General features: G+C 44.9%; 1 protein-coding gene across 1 annotated transcript in view; it reads left to right on the top strand.

Annotated features, from left to right (window-relative positions):
- The first annotated feature begins 244 nt into the window (after positions 1-244).
- Positions 245-21,849, top strand: part of SUSD3 (sushi domain containing 3) — a 34,201-nt gene continuing 12,596 nt past the window's right edge. Inside the window, exons 1-3 of the mRNA XM_086470426.1 lie at positions 245-329; positions 18,529-18,717; positions 20,232-20,379. Of these exons, the coding sequence (XP_086326552.1) occupies positions 245-329; positions 18,529-18,717; positions 20,232-20,379 (422 nt within the window). The remainder of the gene's footprint in view (positions 330-18,528; positions 18,718-20,231; positions 20,380-21,849) is intronic.

Below are 21,849 nucleotides of genomic sequence, written 5' to 3'. Positions count from 1 at the left end.
CGGTGGCGCCTCGGCTCCCACCGGCCCCGAATAGCCGCCGCCTCCCGCCTTCCTCCTCCCCCTGCTCCGCGGGTACCGGCGGTTGGGGCCGCGGGACGGGCGCCCGGCGCGGGCTGGCGGGGCCGCGGTGGCGGCTCCCGCGGGACGGCGGCCCCCCCCGGCCGGACCCGTCCACGGCGGCGGCGGAGGACGGGCGGACGCGGGCTGCACCTGCTGGAGCGGCGCGGCTGGGCTCGGCGGAGCCATGCCGGCAGCCACGGCGCCGGGGCTGGACGTGCCGCGGACCGCCGCGCCCGGGCGGGACAGCGGCGTCCGCCGCGGATACACAGGTATGAGCGTGGCCCCGGCTCTGCATCGTTCCCCGCACAAGTTCCCTCCTGCGCCGCACCAGGGGGGCCATGGCAGCGGGGGGCAGCGCCGGACCCCTGGCAGGATGCGGGCCCTCCCCTCCCGCGTAGGGGTGCGGGGTATACGGGGCAGCATACGGGAGCCCCTAGGCAGAGATGTGTGTCCCCCGGGAAGGGGCGCGGAACCCCCCCGGCCAAGGGTTGCGTGTGTCGTGTCCCCCCCCCTTCAGCTCCGGCTCCTCTCTCCAAGCAGGGCACCCTCCCGTCCGTCTGCCGCGGAGGACAGGAGCGGCGCCTCGCCCTCACCCCGAAGTTCTCGGGGACGGAACGCCTTGGGGGCGTGTGTCCCAGAGCCGCCCCGGGCACGGGAGGGGGACTTGGCGGCGGCCCGGCGGCCCCGAAACGGCTCTGCCGGGTCTGCGTTCCGCCTGCCGAGCGGGAACGACGGCTCCGCCGGGGAGAGGCTGGGGTGCCAGCCCCGGCGTGCGGAGTCAGTCGGGGTGAGGGCCGCCCCGGGCACCCCCAGGGGTGGGGGTCCGAGCAGGTCTTCCTCCAGCAGCCTCCTCCCCAGGGCCGCCCCAGCGGGTCACCCCAGATGGCTCCGGAGGTGGCTGATGGAGCCCCGGTAGCATTTTGAGGAACCGGCCCTGCGCGGGGTGTCCTGAGCTGGGGGCGCTGGCCAGGCGGCAGCTCGCTGCTTGGGCCTTCGCTGTGCTTTAATTCCTTTTAATTAGGATGTACTGGGGTTAATTGATGCGAGTTTGGAGTCGGGGAGCGCAGGGTGCTGCGGAGGTGAGCGACTGGCAGCCATGAGGGCTGGGCAAGCGTCAAAACAAGTCTACCTTGGAAGAGGGAAGGGAAGGGTGCAGCGCCTACCTTCTTGCAGCCTGTGGGAAGCTGCTGGTCCTCAAAGAGAAGTCGTGTCTGGGCAAATGTAAATTGACTGGGTAGAAAATGAAGATACCAGTGTGTTAATGGCATAGGGGAATACGCTGGGGAGTGGAATGAGGAACCAGTCAAGGCTTTTTTGCTTCCTTTTCTCTCTCATCCCCCTCAGTTTTGTTATTCAATTTGAAAGCACAGCTCATCACACCCTTTCAAAACCACCGTGACTCGAATGGGTTTGATTAACTTGATGCTACTGGGAGCTGCTGGAGGGCCTGGCCCTGGCACGGGTGGGCTGCCTGCACTGTGTGGGGGCTGTAGCCTCTGCCTGTGGCTGGTTCCGGGAGGGAGGCCCAGCTGTGGCCTCCAGCGACCCGGTGAGCTGGGAAGCCTGGCAGTGAGGGTAGGTGGAAGGAGCTGCAGGAGCGCGGGGCTGCTGTGGGTGAGCTGCTTTCGGTGTCGTGCTGCTCACCCGGGTTTCTCCCTGCCGTGCTGCAGATCACAAGGCAGACCAGAGTTTTTCCCTAGCTTTGGTGCGAGCAGCGCTGAGCGCTCCTGAAATTAAGGGACCTCCTTCTCCTTCGCAGCCCGTTCCCCATGTATCCCTGCGATTTAATTTGGTCGTGTGGTTCTAACAGACTTTATCAATGACCGGATTTTGTTGTGCTGATAGAAATGAGCAAATGTGTTTGGGCTAACAGGGTATCAATGCTTTAAATTGCATCCGCTGAATGTGCTTAACTGTGCATTTAATTTGAATTTAATAGAACAGTTAATTTTAAAAATGTGAAACAAGTTCTGGGAAGCCTACTTAGTGAATTAACAGCTCAAACACAAGTGTAGACCCCGTTGCTGTAGTTTGGTGCTGATGTTACTAATTATTGACTTTTTTTGTAAAATCATGTATATTTGTCTGCTTTTGTTTGTTGTGGGCTGGGTTTGCCCACGACTGAGGTGAGGTTTGGAAGTGGCGTGTCTCGTGTTACATTCAGCCTTTCTGTTCTGTCCTAGGCTGCTCTTGTCCTATGTAGATCTGTGGCAAAACTCCCAGAAATGTGGGTGTCTTGGTTTGAAAGACAGGTGTCTGCTGAGGAAGGCAGGAGCCTCCCTTGAAATGGAAAATGCAACCCCCTTCCCTCCAAATTATTATAATTTTGAAATTAAGGGACCTTCAGGCAAAGATATGGGGAATAGGATTAACAGTTCTTTACTAATATATATATATATATATAACACAAGGCAAGAAAAAAAAAAAACCCACTGGTTTACACTGACAGAGTCAGAAATACAACCTGCCACCCTGTTAGGGTGGCAGTAGCAGTCCGATAAGATGATGGCTGCAGTCCTCCTGAAGCGATGGATGTAGTTCTGTTGAAGCAGCGATCAGGTAAAAGGGTCTGGTCTTCCTCCGAAGGTCCAGTGGTAGGTAGGTAGCTCTTGTCCTCTGGAACTCCACTGGGGAGAAAAACTCCTCTGGGAATCCAGTGGAAGAAGGCTGCTAGGGTGTTCGAGATCTCAGTTTTTATTTAGCGTGGACTGTTTGGCTCCTTCCCCCCGGGCGGAGCATCTCACAATGGGATGGGGAGTCGTGAGGCAGTTCCTTGATGGGCCATTAACAGGAGATAGTCCAGGAGCGAGTTATCGATGGGTCAGGCGATAAGGCGTTGTTGTGCCCATTAACAGAAGATAGTCCAGAGGGGGGAGGCAGGGAGCACCGCCCCACCTGGTCTCAACAGCTCCTGAACATGGTAATAGAATACTTTTTTTTTTCTTTTGGCACATTTTACACTGTAGCCTAGGACAGTGGGATACACAAAAAAAAAAAAAAATACTGGCATTCAGACTAGAAATCCACTCTCAGTTAATCACCCAGATATCTACAAACCGGCTTCTCTCAGCCATGTCTTCAACCAGAACAGCAACACCATTTTTTCCAAACCAACTACACCAAAACTGTGGAGCAGAAGTTCTCAGTAAGGTGCTAAATTGGAGTAAAAAGAGACTATGCAGGATCAGGGCATGGCTATGCCTGCACGTAGCTGCTGCATCTGTTGTAGGACCAGTAGGGATGCTTGCGGAACATGGGGCTTTGCCAGACCTTTGTTAGATGTCATGCTCCTTTGTCCCCTCTCCTCTCATTGCCCTGCTACTTTATGGAGGTTGTTCTTGGCCTTCACCATCTGTGCAGATTTCACCTTCGTTGAATATCCATTTGTTTATGCACGTATTGAGTTAGGCGGATGCACTGCTGTTAAATCTGAGTGGTTTAGCTAAAATTATGACTACTTATTGTATAATTTTAAATTAAACTCTTGTTCAGGATGCTTAATTTAAATGCAACTGTGTTATTTATGCAGCAGTATTTGCTGGAGAAGTGAGCTCTAGAGAAAGCTGATGCCAACTTCTATACAGTATCTTTCATTGAGTCATGTTATTATTGATGATTATTTTTCATGCTGCTTTGATTGAGTGCCCCCCTTGTAAAATTTCAGGCCGTGAGCAATAGGGTGATAATAGAGATTTGCATGGACAAACTCCCTCACACGTTCCTTTTGCAGAGGATGAAAAAAAAGTGTGGCAAGGTTTCCAGTTGAACTAACATGTGAATGAGAGAAGTTAAATGAAGTTCCTTGGCACAGCCTGAGGCCCGTAGCACTTCGAGGGTCTAACAGCTTCCTGAAACCCAGCTGTGAAATTCAAGCACCCTCTGCTTTTCATGGTCTCGCCTACTTTTTGAGGACTGTTTTCTCCCTCTGACAGTCTCACCTTGAGCAGGGAGAGTGATACTGCCCTGTGCTTGAGGAGGTTCAGCAATGTACTTGCAAAAGGAGCTGTGAGAGCCTGACTTACACCTTGGGAAGGTCAGCGTGTTGCTCATATGTTCTGTGTATCAGAAGGGCAAATGTGCAGAGTGGGACCATGGGGTAGGGGAAGAGTGCAGTGAAATGTATCAAAGCCTTCTTCAGCTCAGCCTCTTACATTTTTTAATTGATACAGCTGCTTTTACATATTCCATATTGTACTGTGGTTGTTTTGTGTCATAGCAGCATTACAGTATTATTGCCTTTCTGTGGTAGTTTACTATGGGCAGATACTCATGGACCATCTTTTGCCAGGCTCTTTATAATATCTAGAAAAGCCTCTAAGTGCTCATGTTAGTGGTGACCTGAGCGCTTTCCTGCCCTGTGGGAATTGCCATGAAGCGAGGTGCTGTCATCAGCCCAGCCATTGCATTGCCACTGAGTTGCTGTTGCCTCTGAAGCTGCTAAAATTCTATTGGGGGCTCTTTGGGTGAAATAGGAAAAAGAGGAAGGAGTAACAAAGGTGTATCATTATTTTTAGTCTCCATGTTGCTGAAGCTGGGGGCTCTGGCCCTCTGTTTTTCCAGGGTGGTACCTCGTTTTTTGCTGTGATTCCTTCCTCGTTCCTCAGTGCAATCCTGTAGCTCTTTCAGATCAGGGCAGCACATACTTCTATAAACATATAGATGAATCTGCAAACACATCAGTGCATCCACAGACAGAGAGAGTGTAGGAAAGAAATACAGAACAGGACAGAAACAATTGTTATGCCATGTATTAGTAGGTCTCTTGCTGCTGGGTTGTTGTCTGTAGTTGTGGTTCTGCTTCATCCCTCTGCCTTCCGAAAGCAGGGAAGAAGAGAGGCTGCCTAAGGTGAGGTGGGACATGCTGCAGGACGCTGTAAGTGCTACCTCCAGACAAGTCATGGAAGAAATTATCTAGCAGACACCGTTTAAGGGAAGAGACATGATCTCTGGCTTAGGACAGACACAAGCTGCAGTTTGCTGGAGGATAGAAGAGGTATCATCACTTGGTGATATTTGCTCAGTTATACTCTGGATGATTTTAGTGGCCATGGTGGGATGTAAGTACCAGGCCGGATGTATCTTTGGCATGACTTGAGTTGTCTGTTCTTTTGTTACAAGCAACTCTTTTTCTGAAGTGAGTTTCTGTTCCAGTGCAGAGACTGTGAAATCATGTCACTGAGAACTTAACAGTTGCTGTTCCAGGAAAGCAAAAGCAATCTTCAGAGCCAAGAGCAGAAAGGCTGCAAGGAAATTTCTTGCCTTGTTCCTGCAATCCGAGATGCTGCCCAGTTTTTAGGCTGGGGAAGAAAACATTGATCCTGAATTTTCATTTCCACAGGGTAAAGCGTGACACGACTTGGAATATATGGGCTTGTAATTTCTTCAGGGTTATTCCTCCTTCCTTTTTCTCCCATGAGATCAAAGCAAAACCTTTTATGAAATAAGGTGAAAGAAGTGACAGTTGCAGAATTCCAGCATATTGGTTTTATCTCCTGTATCTCCTAATTTTAGTGGTTAGGCATTTGCACTAGGTGTTGTTACTGCTTTGAGGGAATGATTTTTGTGCTTGTCATAAAAACTCTAGAACGGTACAAAATAGAGAAGGAAAATAGTTATTAGGTCTTCTGGCACAGTCTTCCGCAGTGCAAGATTGTTCCCTATGGTATTCTCCAATACTTTGTCCTAGCTACTCTTAAATTACCTAGGTTATAGAGATGAATTATGTCTAGGCTTCTGAATTTCAGCTAGGGCATGAAGTGAGCTGGATGTTTTGGACACAAAACCTTGATATTTCAAAAATCAGAAGTCAGCCTCAAAACACAGAAGGAAAACCACCAAAAAGACAGCAGATAATCCAGCACTTTCTGTCTTAGTTGTGATCAGAAACGTGGTCCATTCTAATGGACCAAAATGCTGCCAGTTTGGCTGTTGCCACTGTGGCAGAGCCAGGAGGTCTTTGGACCTTTCCCATGAGAAAGTGGAGCCTCCCAACGCAGGTCTGCAAGTCTACAACAAAGAGAATGTTAACCGTGCTGAAATTAGCACTACTTGGCTTATTTAGTCATGATTGCCACTGACTTTGTACATGCCTGGCATTACAGAATCTTGCCTTCAATAATTTGACAGGGACAAGCCAGCATTTAGGGCAGTTGCTAGTTTTCACTTAGGTGTTTTATTGACATGCTGTCTTTCAAAAGCAGTCACAGATAAGCAAGTGTGTTATTCTGAGGAGCAGTTTTGACTAGCTCCGTGGATCAAAAGATTGACAGAAAGATGATTTTGCAGTCTTGGTGGAAGAGTCTCTGCCTCTCTCGCGTTTTGTTTTAAGATGACAGTGAGAAATGCAGAATTGCAGAATGAGCAACCGCTCACTGAAATAAATCAATTCCTATCTCTGTTGAGGGTCTTGGAGATGGGCTTGAGCTGGTGCCTGCTTTATGCACAAGCTTTTGCCAGCAGAGTAGAGGCTCTATGGCAGGTGCAGAGATGCTGGCCCAACAGCCCTCAGGCTGCTTGAGGAGGCAGCACTGGCACCAGCATGGCTGCGTCAGTGGAAACTGAAGCAGCAGCGGCTGGTAGAGACTCTTGTAGAGGAAGAGGATGGGTTAACTGCTTGCATTTACTCTGATGGAGTTGGAAGCGATTGTTTCTGGGATGAAATAAAGCCAAGCACAATGCTTCTCACATGTACAAGTCTCCCAAGCAGAGGGTCTTTTGACTGGGAATGATTTTGAGGAGGGGTGAAAATGGGGACAGAAGCCTGCTTAGGTGAAGGGAAGAGATGGTGCACAAAAACCCGAGTGCATGCGTGGGCTGGGAAGCCATGCTTGGGAAGATATTTTGGTCTGGGGTGGCTGAAGGAGGTGCAAGGGGTGAGTTTTGTTGTATCATTCCTTCTGTTCAGGAGAGCAGAACTTTGTGCCTTCAAGTAAAAGAGCAGCATTATACTGAGGAGAGTTTCTGCTCAGAACTGCAGTAATCTCTGAGACTATGACCTTTGCGAGTTGGTTGGGTCAACAGAGGCATCTGGACTGGACACACAGGTTTCACTTTGCTCTAAAAAGAGATGCCCCATGAAGCCAGTGGCAGTTTTGCATAGGTGAGAAAGAGCTCTGGTGTTTGGCCTGTTATCATAGATTGGGACCAAGTTTTTCACTGATTTTAAATACAAATCATACTATCCTTGCCTCATATTCTGGCCATCCAAAAGCTGCCAGTGATTTAGCTGAATTATCTGATGCAGGTGTTAGTTCTGTTGGCATGTGCAGTACAAGAAAGTAAAAGGCACGGGGCTGCTGTCCTTTCATCTACTTGCTTAAGCTAGTTGTCATTCTGTGTATAACTTGCCTGCAATCATTGACTTTTTTAATGGGAAAAAGTAAACACAGTGGACTGGTTCCCTGTCCTTACACTGGCATCCCCATCAATCTTCATACTGTCTTTCACTAGTTCCTATGGCCAGGGAGGCCAAAAGCAGATGTGCTTATTGACTCGTATTGTTAATCATTGCTGTGCTTGAAGGGTTTCTGGCAGGATGCTGCATGGCATTCACACGTTGCAGTTTTGCAGGCTGCTTTTGTGTCCGTGGCCAGGCTTCTGGCTGCGTGCCCCTCTGCTGTCATGGGTGAAGCCCAGGAGCAGGAAAGCCAAACCCAGCAGCAAAAAAAAAAAAAAGAGAAGAAAAATAAAAAGTGATAAAACCGCAGAGAAGGTTTTTAAATCTGGCTGTTAGTTTCTCAGTCCATTAATGATTTCTATCAGCATAATAAATTGCATGTTTTTGCTTACTCTTTCAGACTGGTGTCTAAAAAAATCAATTATTCACAGAAATTCAGGCTGACAGTTGCAAATGCTGGGTCACAGCTCTGTGGTGCGCATTTAGCAGTTTAACACAGCAAACCAAGTACAGGAACAGCTTCAGTTTGCTATTGGGAAGAAAAAAGGACTTGTGGAAGCCAAAGCAAGGCATCCAGGGGGAGCAAATGCAGGCAACGTCTCTAGTGTTCAGGTTGGTCTTACTTAACAGGATGGTTGGAAATTCCCTTAGAAAACTAACAGACCTGTATTCAGTAGTCCGTTTTAAAATAAGAAAGTAGTTTCAAAGTGAAAAGATTGAAAAGTATCTATTCTTTACGCGTAAGTGCTTTGTGCAAATGCAATTCCTATGTATTGGGGCATTTTTGGCCAAAAATGATTGTGTAACCATGAAGTACCAAGCATTTCTAGTCCATCTGAAATTTCATGTTCGGGGGTGAATTTTCTAATGCCTGAAACGTTTTTTGGCCAGCGCTGGACCTTTCCCACTCAAGCATTTTTTGGTCAAGGTAGTGTCGGTGCGGTGCTCACCTCGTGTACACCACTGGCAGGGATTTCTCCCATCCACAGAGGTTGTACCTGGTTGGGCAAATGTCACACAGAAGCAAGAGGCCACTGGCTGCATCATCAGGGGACATCTGCTCCTATCAGCGACATTCATTACCCCAAGCGTGTTAGCACGCTGCTGTACACAAACTAGACCAAACAGTTGCTGTGGGCAGATAATCTGGAGCCATTGCTGGCTGTACAAAGGCCAAACACACGGCTGGGCTAAGTTCCATTCCTTTATCCTTCCTCTGTCTATGGCTCCTCACAGACATGTGCTTTCTCTGTGAAAATAGGTGTGAGGTTTTCTTTTGGCTTCTCCAGAAGTGGAGAGTGGCTAGCTCTTCAATGAAGCACTGAATGTCTACCCTGTCTATTGCAAATTAAATAGAGTATTGAAAATGATGTTAAAAGCAGGAGATGTCTGATGTTGCCAGGGCATTGTATTCAGACTCATTTTTCCATCAGGTGTGTTTAGGTAATAAGTTTCTATCCTTTACCCTTTAATTCCTGAGATTCTTATGTAAGCTCTGCCTAGCATTTCTGCTTGTCCGTGCAGCCCACTGGAGATCACCAGAAGCAGCAGTGATTAGTAAGTTGAATCTGTAGATCCAAAGCTTAATGGACAACATTGCTGCTGGTTTCTCTGTGTTTTAGTTTCCTCATCTGCAAGAAGCAGTAAAATCTGAGTCTTGCTCGGTTTACCCGAGATCTATTAAAATGTTTGATTTTGGCAACAAAACTTCCACAATTATCAAGGGAAGCCAGAAACTTTTGGATTTGTTACTAGTTGGCTTTCAGGTTAAGTGTAAAATCGATCCACTTCAGTGCTAAAAAAAAATTGTCTGCTCCACAGAGAAAAAGTCGAAGGGTTTTGCAGAGATCCTTAGAGGTGCTAAACCATTTTGAGGTGAAGAGCCACAGAGCTGAAGCTTGTCTGATAGCAAGCCCTTTTCTTCAGCCCATTTATAGGATGAGTGATGATAAGGTACTTGTATTAGAACTGTCTGGACAAGGTGGTTTTGACATTTTTCTTCTATTTGCGTTTTAAAGGGAACAAAAGCAAGAGAGGGATTCTGTCAGAGCATCGCCTTTCAGACAAAAGGGTCAGGTTTTCCAATTCAGATTCCTCCAGGCGGGTGCCCGCAGCCTTCTCTGGACCTCAGAAGTGCCCCTGTCATCATCTCTGTGTGGAGAGTGCTGAAACAGCCTTGCTCTCGTAAGCGGTTGCTGGTTCTCTCCCACGTCAGGCTCCTGTACAAGCATGCAGAAGGGCTCACCAAAGACAGACTGCTAGTAAAACTTCTCTGTTTTCCTCTTGATGCCTGATCCATGTTAGCAAGGTGCTAAATATTGAGTTGGATGCTGAAATCTGGATTTCCCAAAATCATTGGCCAAAATAATATGGTTACCTTTTATTTAATTTGCAGCGATTGTTTTCTTGTGGTTATTGTGATGATGAACAATGCTTTTGTCCAAGATAGTCTCTTATCTCGACTATGAACAAGGGAGAATTTTAGCATTTATGATCATTGTAGTTTCTATTGGAAAATATACGGGGTCTGGTTAATGGAGCCCATGTATCACTTTGCACCATCTGCAGAAATGTTACAGTTGGCTGCACAGGTTTAATGAATGAGAGGTTATTCATGAGCACTGGGGAAAAATAATGATGAAAGTTGAAAACATAAACCTACAGACTTCACCGGCCTGATGTTTCATGAAGGACACTTGCACCAGCAAGGATGTGCCTCCCAAAACCTGGCTGAGGACAGAGAGGGACCTGGCAGGAGAGGGAAGGCGCAGCAATGCTCCTAGTCTTTGTTATTCTCTGGAGAGGAGGAAAGCAATACAAAAAAAGATTCCTGACCTGCAAATTTCAAATTCAGAGTTGAGCTGATGGATTCGTTTGTCTTGCTTTATGTTTCTTGTGTCCCTGTTTCTGCTCAGCTTTCCCTAAAGATGGGGTGACAGATCCTGGGATAACACTCACATCTTGCTTTGGATTTGAACCTCTCCGGTGACTGCAGATGTAGAGATACATGGGGGAGGCTGAGGACCGTCTGTAGAAGACTATGGTATTGTGTAACCAGTTACTTCTGTTTTCCTTCTTGTAAATACCAGTGCTTATTATACAAGAAGCAGTGCTAACAGACTTTGGAGGCAAGCAGAGCAAGGGGTGGATCCCTCACTACCTGCTGGGGATGGTATGCTGGGACTCAGTTCTCTGGAGCGGTGGATTTTGGTTGCATCCTGGAGAGATCACCTGCCCATTGGGTCTATCTGCTCCAAGGCATTTGATGTATTCAGGGTGTCAGCTGAAGTGCAGGTGAAAAGCTCATTTCAGGTTATTCCTCTTAATACTATTTTCTTTAGGGTCTTTGTTTTAGAAACTAGGCCACAAACTCTTTATTTATTTATTCATTACCTGCTTTAGAATGACAAAGAGGGGAGGCCTTCAGCAATATTAGCTCCATTCTTAAACAGTCACAAAAGCAGCTGTTGGCATCACTTCCCTGTAATGGAAGTAATTTTCAATTTGGAACAGTTTGAATTAAGACATAATTCTGGTATGCTCCATAGTGGAGATATAGGAAGGTAGATGGAGATATAGATTAAAATTACTTTTTTTTTTTTTTTTTCTTTTTAAATATTGTAGTAGTGGTGAAGAGATAAATAGATGAAGCCTTCTAATTTACTGTAGGTTTAGTGGATACTTCCTGTTCTTGGAAGTTGCACTATTATTAACTTTTCAGAAGTGTCAGAACCTATTTTTTCAATTCTATTGATAAGCAGACTAATAAAAGCACAGAAAACCCATCTGTTCTTGCTTTACTGGGGACTTCATCAAATACCTCATTTTTCATTCAGTTCTTATTTCTCATTTGATTGTTCCCATAAGAAGAGAAATACTCAGTATTGTCCTCATTGCTAGATCCAAGAGTAAAATCTACAGATGAGAATAACCTAACTTTGATGTAAATTGGCAAAAAAATCGATCATGGAGATGGCAGTACAGTGACTGGAACAAATCGTCTCCTAGAAGAGTAACATAAAAGACGTTAATAAGAATCATTTTACACCAATCCTACACATTATTTATGTTTGAAATAGGAGTGGATTGCATATGTCACCAAACCCTAATCTAGCGCTTGGGTGGTATGTAGCTTGGATTGTACATGGATTAAAATTGCTTACAGCCCTCCACTATTTCACAGTAGGGTTGGCAAGTGTTTAGTGCTGACTCCTAAACCTTGTTGCATCTTGTTCACTGCACTGAGCAGCTCAAAAGCCAGATCAAAACACTGGGAGAGAAGGGAAAAAGGCTCAGTATCATAGAGAGATGAACCAAATTTGTCTGCATCAGATTTGGATGTAAGGTTTTGCAGCAACATAGTGTAAGGGTTTCTTTTGGAGATAGAAGCCAAGAATTTGCTGGTATCTGATAATTTTTGCTACCTTAGCAGGCATGAAAAGATCTTGGAGTAGGCTTTGCCATCCTCCATCCGCCAAAGGGCACCGTGAGTTGTGTAAGTTACTGTGTATTTTCCCATCTGGATGTAGGGATCACAGCTCATTAGAGTGAGTAACGGGCAGCCCCGTGTGAAATGGGTGCAGCCATACAGCAGCTCTGGATTGCATAGGGGACAGCACCAGTGCTTGCTCCACCTCAGCTGTGCTGATGAGGTGATTTAATGCCTTGCCCATGACTTCTTGCTGGCTTCACACTAGGTTTGTCCAGTTGGAGGATGAGGCTCAGGAGGATCAGTGTCCACAGCATCCAACAGTGGTTGGGTCTGGGTTTTTGCTAACTTACCTGAAAAGGTCGTCCTGGTGGGTGCACCTGCCCCTCTTGTGTTTTGGAGAGTCTTGGTGTTTGACACTGTACTGTTTCTTTCTTTTCTCTGGGGGCATTTGCTTCTCTGTTCTTTTGTACGTGCACCCTTCCCTGCTTCAAGTCAGGAAGGATCCTGCTCTGTCCGATAGCAGCTGCTGCCCAAACTCTGAACTGAAATCGCAGAAGCACTCTTGACAGAAACTATCTGCACACAAGGAGGCACACAGGATGCTGAGATGTGCTCACTTGCCCTGGGGGCTCCTGCCTCACCGGCGACCCTGAGCATGGTGAAAGGGAAAGCAGTGCTGCCTGAAACACGACCGATGAGACTCAAGCTGGTGTGGAAGTGCCAGCACCCCTTCACGCTGCAGAACTATTGCATGTTGTTAATTACGTTGCAAACAGTGTGTTGAAAAATCAGTTTTACCTACAAAACAGACCACAGAAAAAAAATGAGGGAAGTCAGTAGGAGCGAGCCTAAGGTATCTGCTATAATAGAGGTGTCAGCAGAGAGCTCATTCGAGTCTGGATGTGTAAACACAGAAAGAAACTTGCTTCGAATACCTTTTTTCCTCTACTTCCCTCCTTTTCTCTTAATTGCATGATAATTCCTTATCAATGGGAGAATAAGCTTTTTTGAAAAAGCATTTCCATGAGTGTTTAATGGTGGCCCGTGAGAATGATCAGAAATTGGGTTCCCTCTTTCACAATTTTAAAATTAATTTTTCAGTAGAGACCCGGAACATTTCATAGGGAGTATTTTTATTTGGAAACGCTGCGATCAGGCAGATGCAAGACCCACACAAACCGTTAACAAGCTGCATGTCTTTTTTCAGTCTTCTGTAGGTATCTTCAAGTTTCACTGTATGCAGTTGTCCAGATGGTTCTTGCGTGGGATCGACTTGGGGGAACAGCCACCTGTATGGTTGCTGTTGCAGTTCTTGCAGGTCCATATCAGACTCTGGAGCATGCAGCTCCCCTGGACAGCAGTGGCTGAGCCTGGCCCTGCCAGCCAAAGGTGGTCCTTTCAGTGATGTGTGTGCAGAGAGCTGTGTTCTGATGCCTGTGGTTTGTGTCACATTTGGACCTCCAAAACCTCCCCCAGGGGAGTGAATACCTTTGTAGGGCCATACCCGTGTGTTGGAAAGCAGACAGGTCTATAAGAGCTTTCCAGCGTTTCAGCTTTATAGTGACTCTTGGAAAGCAATGAAAAAGGTAAGAAATGTCAAGTCATGCCATTGCTGACATGTGCTTTTGTTAGAAAAGGTTGAAGCAGGTCTTTAACTGGTGCCACCAAGCAGTAGGCAGTCCCCATAGCGTGCTTCCCAGTGGCTGCAGCACAGCTGGGGACCTAGTTCAAGCTCTGCGGCTTCGGGAGCCTGGACCTACCTCCCTCTCTTTTACTGCTGGGTTGGTGTCAAGTTTAACATTTAACTTCTTAAAAAGCTGTGCCAGAGTCTGAATTTTCTAGTGGGAGGATAAGCTCCTCCTGGTAGCCTTTTGTTGTTGCAGCACTTCATGCAGTTAAGAGCCCAGGCCTGGCAGAGTTCGTGGCCAGCTCTGTGAGGGAGCAGAGGCACAGTCATGAGGGGACCGATGCCAGGGCCAGGCGGTTTCACTCACTCAAGATGCTCTACTACATCTGCTTTATTTTGTATTTCCCTTATAGCTGCTTTTCTTTTGCTTTTTTGACATAGCAAGCTCTTCTGTGAGGTTGCTATGGATGTTCAACATTATGCCTATGACTTCAGAGACACTAATTTCTAAGGCCTGCTTCTGCAGGAAAATAGGCTTGCAGAAATAATATCAGCATGGTTTTTCTCTGCAGGGTTTATAGAACCTTGTATTCTGTCTCTTTCTGGCATCTGGCTATTCCAGCGTGTTTTAGTTGTATTAAATAGTCAACAATAAGCAATGTGAAGGCTTGAGTAATGTGTGTATGGGAATAATGAGGCGAAGTCATGGATTGCTCCTTTTCTGCACAAACAGCGAGTGGCAATCTTGATAACATGCTTTCAGGTAAATATTGCTGTGTTTTAAATCATTTTGGTATACATTTATGTGATGTATCTGATGTTTAGTCTCTATGTTTTGCTATGGAAGGAGCACAGGAAATGTTTCATGGGCCAGCGTGCCTAGGATGCTCTCTCATTTCTGTTTTTTTATCAGCAAAACATAAATCCGCAGCTTGCTGACAATGAAACCATATGGTAACTCTTTCTGACAAGTCAATTTTGCAATACAGATAATCCTGGCTGTGGATGGGAAGAGATATTTTGGATTATTTTGTCTTAATTCTTGCATTACTCTATTTTTCAGTACCTGGAAATGATGTATGTAGCTATTTCTGAACCCAGAGGTGTGGGTGAATTAAGAATTTGGAGTACGCTACACTTTAGTGTCTTTATTTTGAGGACAGATATTTGTGTGTGAAATAATCTGTTTATTTGCTAAAGCCAGTGCCCTTCTGTGTTGGCAGACAGTAGCAGCAGTTTCAGATACTTTTTGAACACTGAATACCCTCTTAGGGTGAAGCCAAGCTAAGAAATACATTTGTACAAATCAGCTCTTGCTTTACAAGAAGCTGCAGAAGTAACTGCAGGAACTTGAAGGTGTTTGGCTCTTTGTGCCCTGAAGGGAACTGGCCAGCTGATGGTCATCTTGGTTCACCTGAGCTGATGCTGTATGTTGGCATGGTACACAGAGGGGACAAGGTGGTTTGTTCATCCTTTTCATTGAGTAAAATGAGCAATCAAGAGTCCTCACAACTTCTGTGGACTTCAAAATAAATTAAAACCAGTATTTCCAGCTTTTGCTTCATGGGGATGTATCAGCAAGGGAGTTTTCTTCTTGAGCTTGGAAGTAATAGCTGTTATCTGGAAGTGTAAGCAAAGCATGAGCCTGGGAGCGGAGAACAACCGTGAGGAGAAATGGGAACTGGGTGCTGGAGAGACATATCAAGTCTAGGAACAATGCCACGGAGCTAATCAAAACTAAACAACACATCATGAATTTTCATGTTTATTATAAACTACATAGAAATGGCTCATAGGTTGTTAATTCCTCAAGCATTCCTCCTAGCTTTAGGTGCTGCTGTCAGGCATGAATCTGTGGGGTTGGAGATGCAGCTATTGCAAAATCTATGTCAGCAATAATTAAGGGTTTTATTCAGTTTTACATTTCTGGGTGCTAACAGTTAAGGCAAAGCAAGACCCGCACATGACATCTTCTAGATATTTAGAAAAGAAGTATAAATCAAGATGTAAATCTGGTCAGCTCAAATGTTTATGCAGTATTAGTGTTTTTACTTCAGAAGGCAATGCAGCCTCGAACACCAGCCTCTGCTGAAAACAAAAATATAAATACATTATATTTAAAAAAAAATTAATAAAATTCTTTATTGTAGTAGATTTAGTCAGATAAACATGCCTGAAGAGTATTTAAAGGATAAGTCTATATGGAACATCTGCTTGTGTAAATATGAGGATGGAAGCTTACCTAAACAATGATTTTCTGGAGATGCAAGGGTAAAATTAACCTAGCAGAAAAGTGAATGCAACAAGTAACTGCAAAAACATTATTGATAGTTAATAGCAAAGGATACTAGAGCTTACAGGAGAGATTTTACAAATGAGTTATTAGAAGACCATTGCTGATGAAAATTAGGGCAAATTTTATCCAGAGATATTAAATCCGGACTTGTATGAAAATGAAAACTGGCAAACATCCATCTATGCATTTCAATAAAAGCATTTGTAAAAAGGAAGAAGTAGCGACACAGTTAGTGTTTTGACTCTAGTGGGAAGAAAATGTGTTGAAAACCTCAGAAGAAGAAGAAATGATATTTCTACTCTGGCCAAATGCAGGTATATGAAATGGAGTTGATGAACTTTTGGCTCAGCATCTATGTAAAGCCAAGTATAGAAGCTTTCAAAAGTTTAGTTCTCATTAGATGTTGTTAAGATGAGCCTCTGTGTTTCCTGCCCCAGTTACATTCACACAGGAATGATCCTCTGGGGATGATATAATGCTGTTACAGCCCTGGCCAGAACGAGGAAATATCCACTGTTTCATGGGACATTAGCTGTTAGAAATCTTTCTAGTGCTCAAATGAAGAAAAATATTTTAAAATCCACGGCTGAGGAATAATACTGACAAAGCCACTGACATTCAGAGGTTTTAATCACTCAGCATATATCATCATGGGCCAGGGCCCATGCCGGAAAGGGTCCAGAGGACCCAAAACAGCTACAGCTGCACATACTACTCAGGATGGTCAATGCTGGATTAAATGAAATGTGCCTTGAAAGAAAGGATCCAGCGCCAAATGATCCATTCTTTGGAGAGCAGAAGCTGAAAAACAAGTCAGTGAACTGGCGAGTCTACTGAAAGCACCTAAAGAGGGCTGCTATGGTGGCTAAGCAGATATACTTTGAATCAAATTTGGCTCTGACTTACTTTCTGCATCTCGTGCAGCTGGAAGTGTCACTGATGTGGACTCTCAAGTATGTAATCCAGTATCTAAAAGTAGCCTTGAAAGGTTAAATGCAAAAAGGTAGATATTTTGCAGCTTAGGATGTTGGTTCTTCATGGTAGATCTCTGAGTGATTAAGGTAAAAAAGAAAAGCCCAAACTCCTAACGCTCACCTGGAGTGAAGAGGAAGGTTGTCCAATGCACACATCCCATGTGTTCCACTAATGGGATGTTGGAGGGAAGGACAATAGAGGAAAGTAAACAACCCTCTAGAAAATGCTTGCTCTCTCTGAGGCGAATTGCTGCTCGGTAAGAGACTGAGAGAAGTGGCAAAACAAACAGAAATAATCTCCATAGAATTAAAACAGACATGTTTTTAAAAGCCAGTCCTAGACCAAACAAAAACCACAGTGACAATTACTGGTCTTTTGCTGAGATTTCTTTGGGTTTGTTTTCCAGGGGGCTGGGGTTTTTAAGAGTGTAAATGGAAGGCAGGTAGTAAGCCTGTCTGCTGTGGTTTGATCGCAGGAGCTTAACGTTGATTAATGACCGGGGGGAGTTTTAGTATTAAAAAATAAAATAGATTTGTTATGAACATGTGATTCTGTCAAGGTGTTCTCAAGGAGGCTATTAAAACTCTACATTTCTTTTTCCTTGTAACTGTGGGAAGCATATTTTCCCCCTTTTAATTTTTTTTGTGTCATCATAGTGCTTGCAACTCTGGTCTTGCAACTGCAGCACAGTTGCCTCTGAGTCTGCTGAAGTCATTTGGAAATCCAGTGAAAGACAGTGGGCTTGGGCTCTGATGCAGAAGCAGTGCTAGTATTTAGTAAAGGTTAAAAAAAGAAAAAAGGTTATGTAAACCAGTTTCCAGATTCTGTCAATGCACATGTATAAAACCAGAAAACATATTTATTGCTGTTATCTTTGAAGTATGTCTTAGTGGCCGATCATTAAAATTTGTGTTTAAAAACTGAGTGTGAAACAAGGGATTTTGTGACAATAAAACTCAATGTGTGAAGTTAGTGGCTGACATTAGGTGTCCCAGAGAACAGCTCCATGACGCAAAGAACAGCTGTATCAACAACAAAGATATAGAACGAGAAAAGCTGAATGAACAAAACTGTACTAAAAATGAATGATATACTATAAAGCAGAGTTTGTCACTTGAAAACAGAGACAAGTTGAATGTAGTTGTGGTGTATGTGTATGTCTCTCTCTGTCCCCTCCCTGTGGCTTTTGGACCCCCTGGCTCATTTCAGCCACGAGTAACAGAGGTGCAGTGCTCTTGAAAGATAGGAAGTTTCTGTAGGATCATGAAAAGATGCTACCAAGTAGACTGAAATGCTGAAATACGTGATTAACCCATTAGATCTTGCAGTGTTTGCATGGGGGAAGATGTGTTATGAATACTCCCAGCATGGGACATGCCAGCCTGAGTACTGAATTAAACACACAAAGTCCAACAAGACGGGAATCTGTAGGAGACCCTGCCACTCACAGAATTGATTTTTTTTTCCAATGTTTATTATGTACCAGTCTAAGCAGATAATGTTGCAACATGAGTAAAACCCCCCTTTGCACTGGGGGTCAGGGCAGTGGAGCTGTTGAATGGCACTGAAGGGGGTTTGGCTTCGGGCTGGTACTTGGCAGAGCAGTCAGCATCGCCCACCCCAAGGTCTGTTACTTGTTTTGGCCGTTAACGTGGACTGATTTACAATCTGATCGCAATAAAACTTAAGCAGACCTTGGCTTTTGACTCTGACACTGCATTGTCTCGCTTTTTGTTTTGCAGGGCAGTGTAGTCGCATCGTCCCTCCCCAGCTTGGCACACTACGGATCATTCACGGCAATGGCACGACTGTGGGGACAGTGGTAACATTCCAGTGCTCTGCCAAGCACCAGCTGGAGGGACCGGGCGTCATCACCTGCGTTTGGAAAGAGAACAGTACCCAGTGGACAGCTGGAGTGCCCTCCTGCAAGTGTAAGGTTCTTTCCAAACCGTTCCCAGTCCCATTGGGCTGCATTGTGTTTGCTTTGCCCTGCCTATCTCCGATGTTAGGGTTAATTCTAAATATCTGTGCAAGGAAAAAAAGAGAAATTCCATTTCCTTCAAAAGTGCCTCCACTGACTAATTGCACTCCGTATGTGTTCTGACATCATTCATTATCATGAGACAGAAAAGAGTTGATCGGATTTATGCCTGATCTCACGTCACCGACTCCGGTAGTGTTGCACCTGGAATAACTGTGGCTCTGTAGCTACAAGCTTCTTTCAAAAGACCCTTCTTTCAAAAATGTGTAGATGTGACCAAATAATTTTCAAGCATATTTGCAAACCCTCTAATCTCCTGGCATTCTTTTCTGAAGATATTTTTGCTGTAAAAGAAACACAGTGATATTTTTTTGAACAATTCTATGTGGTTGCCTGTGGGCAGCCGCATGGGAAAGTTCCCATATTGACAAATTGTGTTTGAATGGCAACAATGTTAACTACTTTCGTGCTGTGTTCCTTCTTACTTATTATAAGGTTGTTAGTAATTTAACTAGAAGGCGGCCCAAGCAAAACATGGTACCTCTCAGCTTTGAGAATCTCAGTCTGTGTCTCAGACCTTGTATAATTTCAAATCAATGGTAGATGGATGGCTCATTTAGATGCTTATTGCCCTCTCAAACTCAGCTATTCTTATCTCTCATTTGAGAGATTCCATTAAAGAAAAATGAGAGAAATCCTTCCGTCCAGAGGCTGCAGAAATCTTAACGCTTTGTGTGGAGCTCAGCTGAACCATTTCTGATGCTAGTCATTGTGGTGTTGGAAGAACTAGATGAGTTTTGAAGCAAGACATGCTTAGCACTCCAAGTGAGTTGGTAGAGATCTGCCTTAGCTGTGCCACACCACATTCCCACTCCTCCTTTTGTCTGGATAATTCACATCTAGCATCAGATCACTGTGAACACTCAGCCCTGCAGATACTGTCCCTTCTTCCATCCTGCATCCTTCCCCAAACGGAGGAAGACCTGTTGTTCTCTGCCTGCCACATAGGATGTAATTATATGGAACTGTCCTTGCTCTAAAGAGCTTCTTTAAACCCATTTACCCCATCAGTATTTGTTTTTGCAGCTCCAGTCCTTTTTAACAGTTGCTTATAAGACTCTGCTGGCTCATCTGCATTTGATATGCCGACAAAGTTGTGCTTTGTGGCTACTGCAGTGCTAAAGACATTGTGTTTAATTAATTGCAGTGGTAAAATACTTGTGAACAATTCATTAGTAGCTTATGAACAGGAGATTTTTAAATAGCCCAATTTGAGGCTTGCATAGCTTTAAGCTGAAGCCAAGATACGCTGGTATCTTGACACATACTAACATGAATGTCCTCGCTGAGCTATTATTAGCGGAAGTGTGAAGCAGGTAGGTTTCAGCATGGTTTAATGATAATGTGAAAGATAAATTAATGAGTTGACCTTAGAAACATGCTTCTGTGTTTGCTTTGCTGCAGCTATATCAAAATACGAGACTTTTGGATTTAAGGTCGCAGTGATTGCTTCCATCGTGAGCTGTGCTGTCATTCTGCTGATGTCCGTTGCGTTTTTAACTTGTTGTCTTATAAAGTGTGTGAAGAAAAGTGAAAGGAGGAGGACTCAAAGGTATGTCAAGAAAAGACTTAAAACTGGCATAAGACTGTACATCTTACGGACTCCATTGCTGTGATAGCAGAGGGCTTTAAAGGACTTGGTGCTTGCAACACCGCAATGATCTGAATTACTTAAAATCCTTAATTTGTAGGTCAGGTTTTAGGTGAGAAAGACTTGGAATTCAAGAGTATTTAAGTACCTGATGTCTGTTAATATCGGATGACCTCAGCAGGCCTGGGCAGATCTGGATTTACCTAGGATTATGCAGAAGCTGAACATACAAGTCTTATTTGCTGGCCCAGTCTTTCTCTTCTTGAACTATTTAAGATTGGCTGCATTTTCCCTTCTTCTCTCTCTCCTTCCTTTTTTCCTTTGCTTTCCTTGAACACTGCTGGGAAAATTAATCTACCCGTGTCGAAACCATCAAAACCCTCACCATCTGCAAAGCATACATAAAGCTGTCACAATGCTGTGCTGGAAGGATGTAGGATTTTGTCTTCTGGCAGGATTATAAACAGGCATGGGAAGAAGTAGTATTTACTAATCCAGTCCGTTACAAAAACTCAGTGTGAAAGGTGGCTGTGTGACCACCTCTGGCTCCATGCTAAAGCCGAGCCACTGTTGTTCAGGAGAGCATCCATCCAAAGTCACGTGCAGCAGAAGGCTTTCCACAGGCACTTCTTCGTTTCCCTCTGGCTTTTCCTGCCTCTTGTTCCCACTGCTGCACATAGCTCAGTGGGGTGGCTGCACCCTGTCCCGCTGATGCCTGCTGTGCAGACAGTGAGCTGCACTTCTGCTTGATTTTAAGCTGCTTCTTGCTTCAGAGAAGTCTTTGAAGTGAAGTGGGGTAGCAGTGGAGTAGAGGGAGATTGGGGAGGACACAAGTGAAGGTCTGCGCTCCAAGCTGTGTTTTATCTAGAGCTGCATGGGAACCAGCTTAGGGGGCAAATTCTGTCATTTCAAAATCTGATTGTAACCAAAATACAGATTTTCTATTTCCCTTGGAAGGATTTTGTGAGGCAAAAAAGAAAGTCTTTGGTGTCATTCATAATATTAGGTTTTCACTGATAGCATGAAATAATTTTTGATAAGACTATTAATGTCAAAGTTCTTGTTTTTCATATATTTTAGATTTTGTCAAGGTTAGCCGTTCAAATGACTTTGATGACTTGATATTTTTCTCTTACGAAAGAAAAGCCCTTCACACCAGATGTTTTAACCTGGTTCTGTTATCAGGACATAAAATGATTCCCTTTACTGGGAGCTTCTCAGTTCCCTGCTGCCCTCTGTCCTCCCTTCACTGCGTCCTGAACGAGCTGCTCCAACCTGGCCTGTCCATGACTGAGCGCCGCTCCTGGGCAGGGAACCTGGGGGCGTTGTAGACATTGCGTGGCTTGACCCCGCTGTCAGAAAGCAACTGAGGTAGTGTAGAAACTGTCCAAGTCACACAAGAAAGAGTAATGCATCCCTGTATGAAACTTG

This window comes from Leptosomus discolor, chromosome 9 (genome assembly GCF_034619465.1).
Source record: "Leptosomus discolor isolate bLepDis1 chromosome 9, bLepDis1.hap2, whole genome shotgun sequence".
Taxonomy (NCBI): Eukaryota; Metazoa; Chordata; class Aves; order Leptosomiformes; family Leptosomidae; genus Leptosomus; species Leptosomus discolor.
The sequence above is the reverse complement of the archived record's forward strand: the minus strand, read 5'-3'. Positions and strand labels throughout refer to the sequence as shown.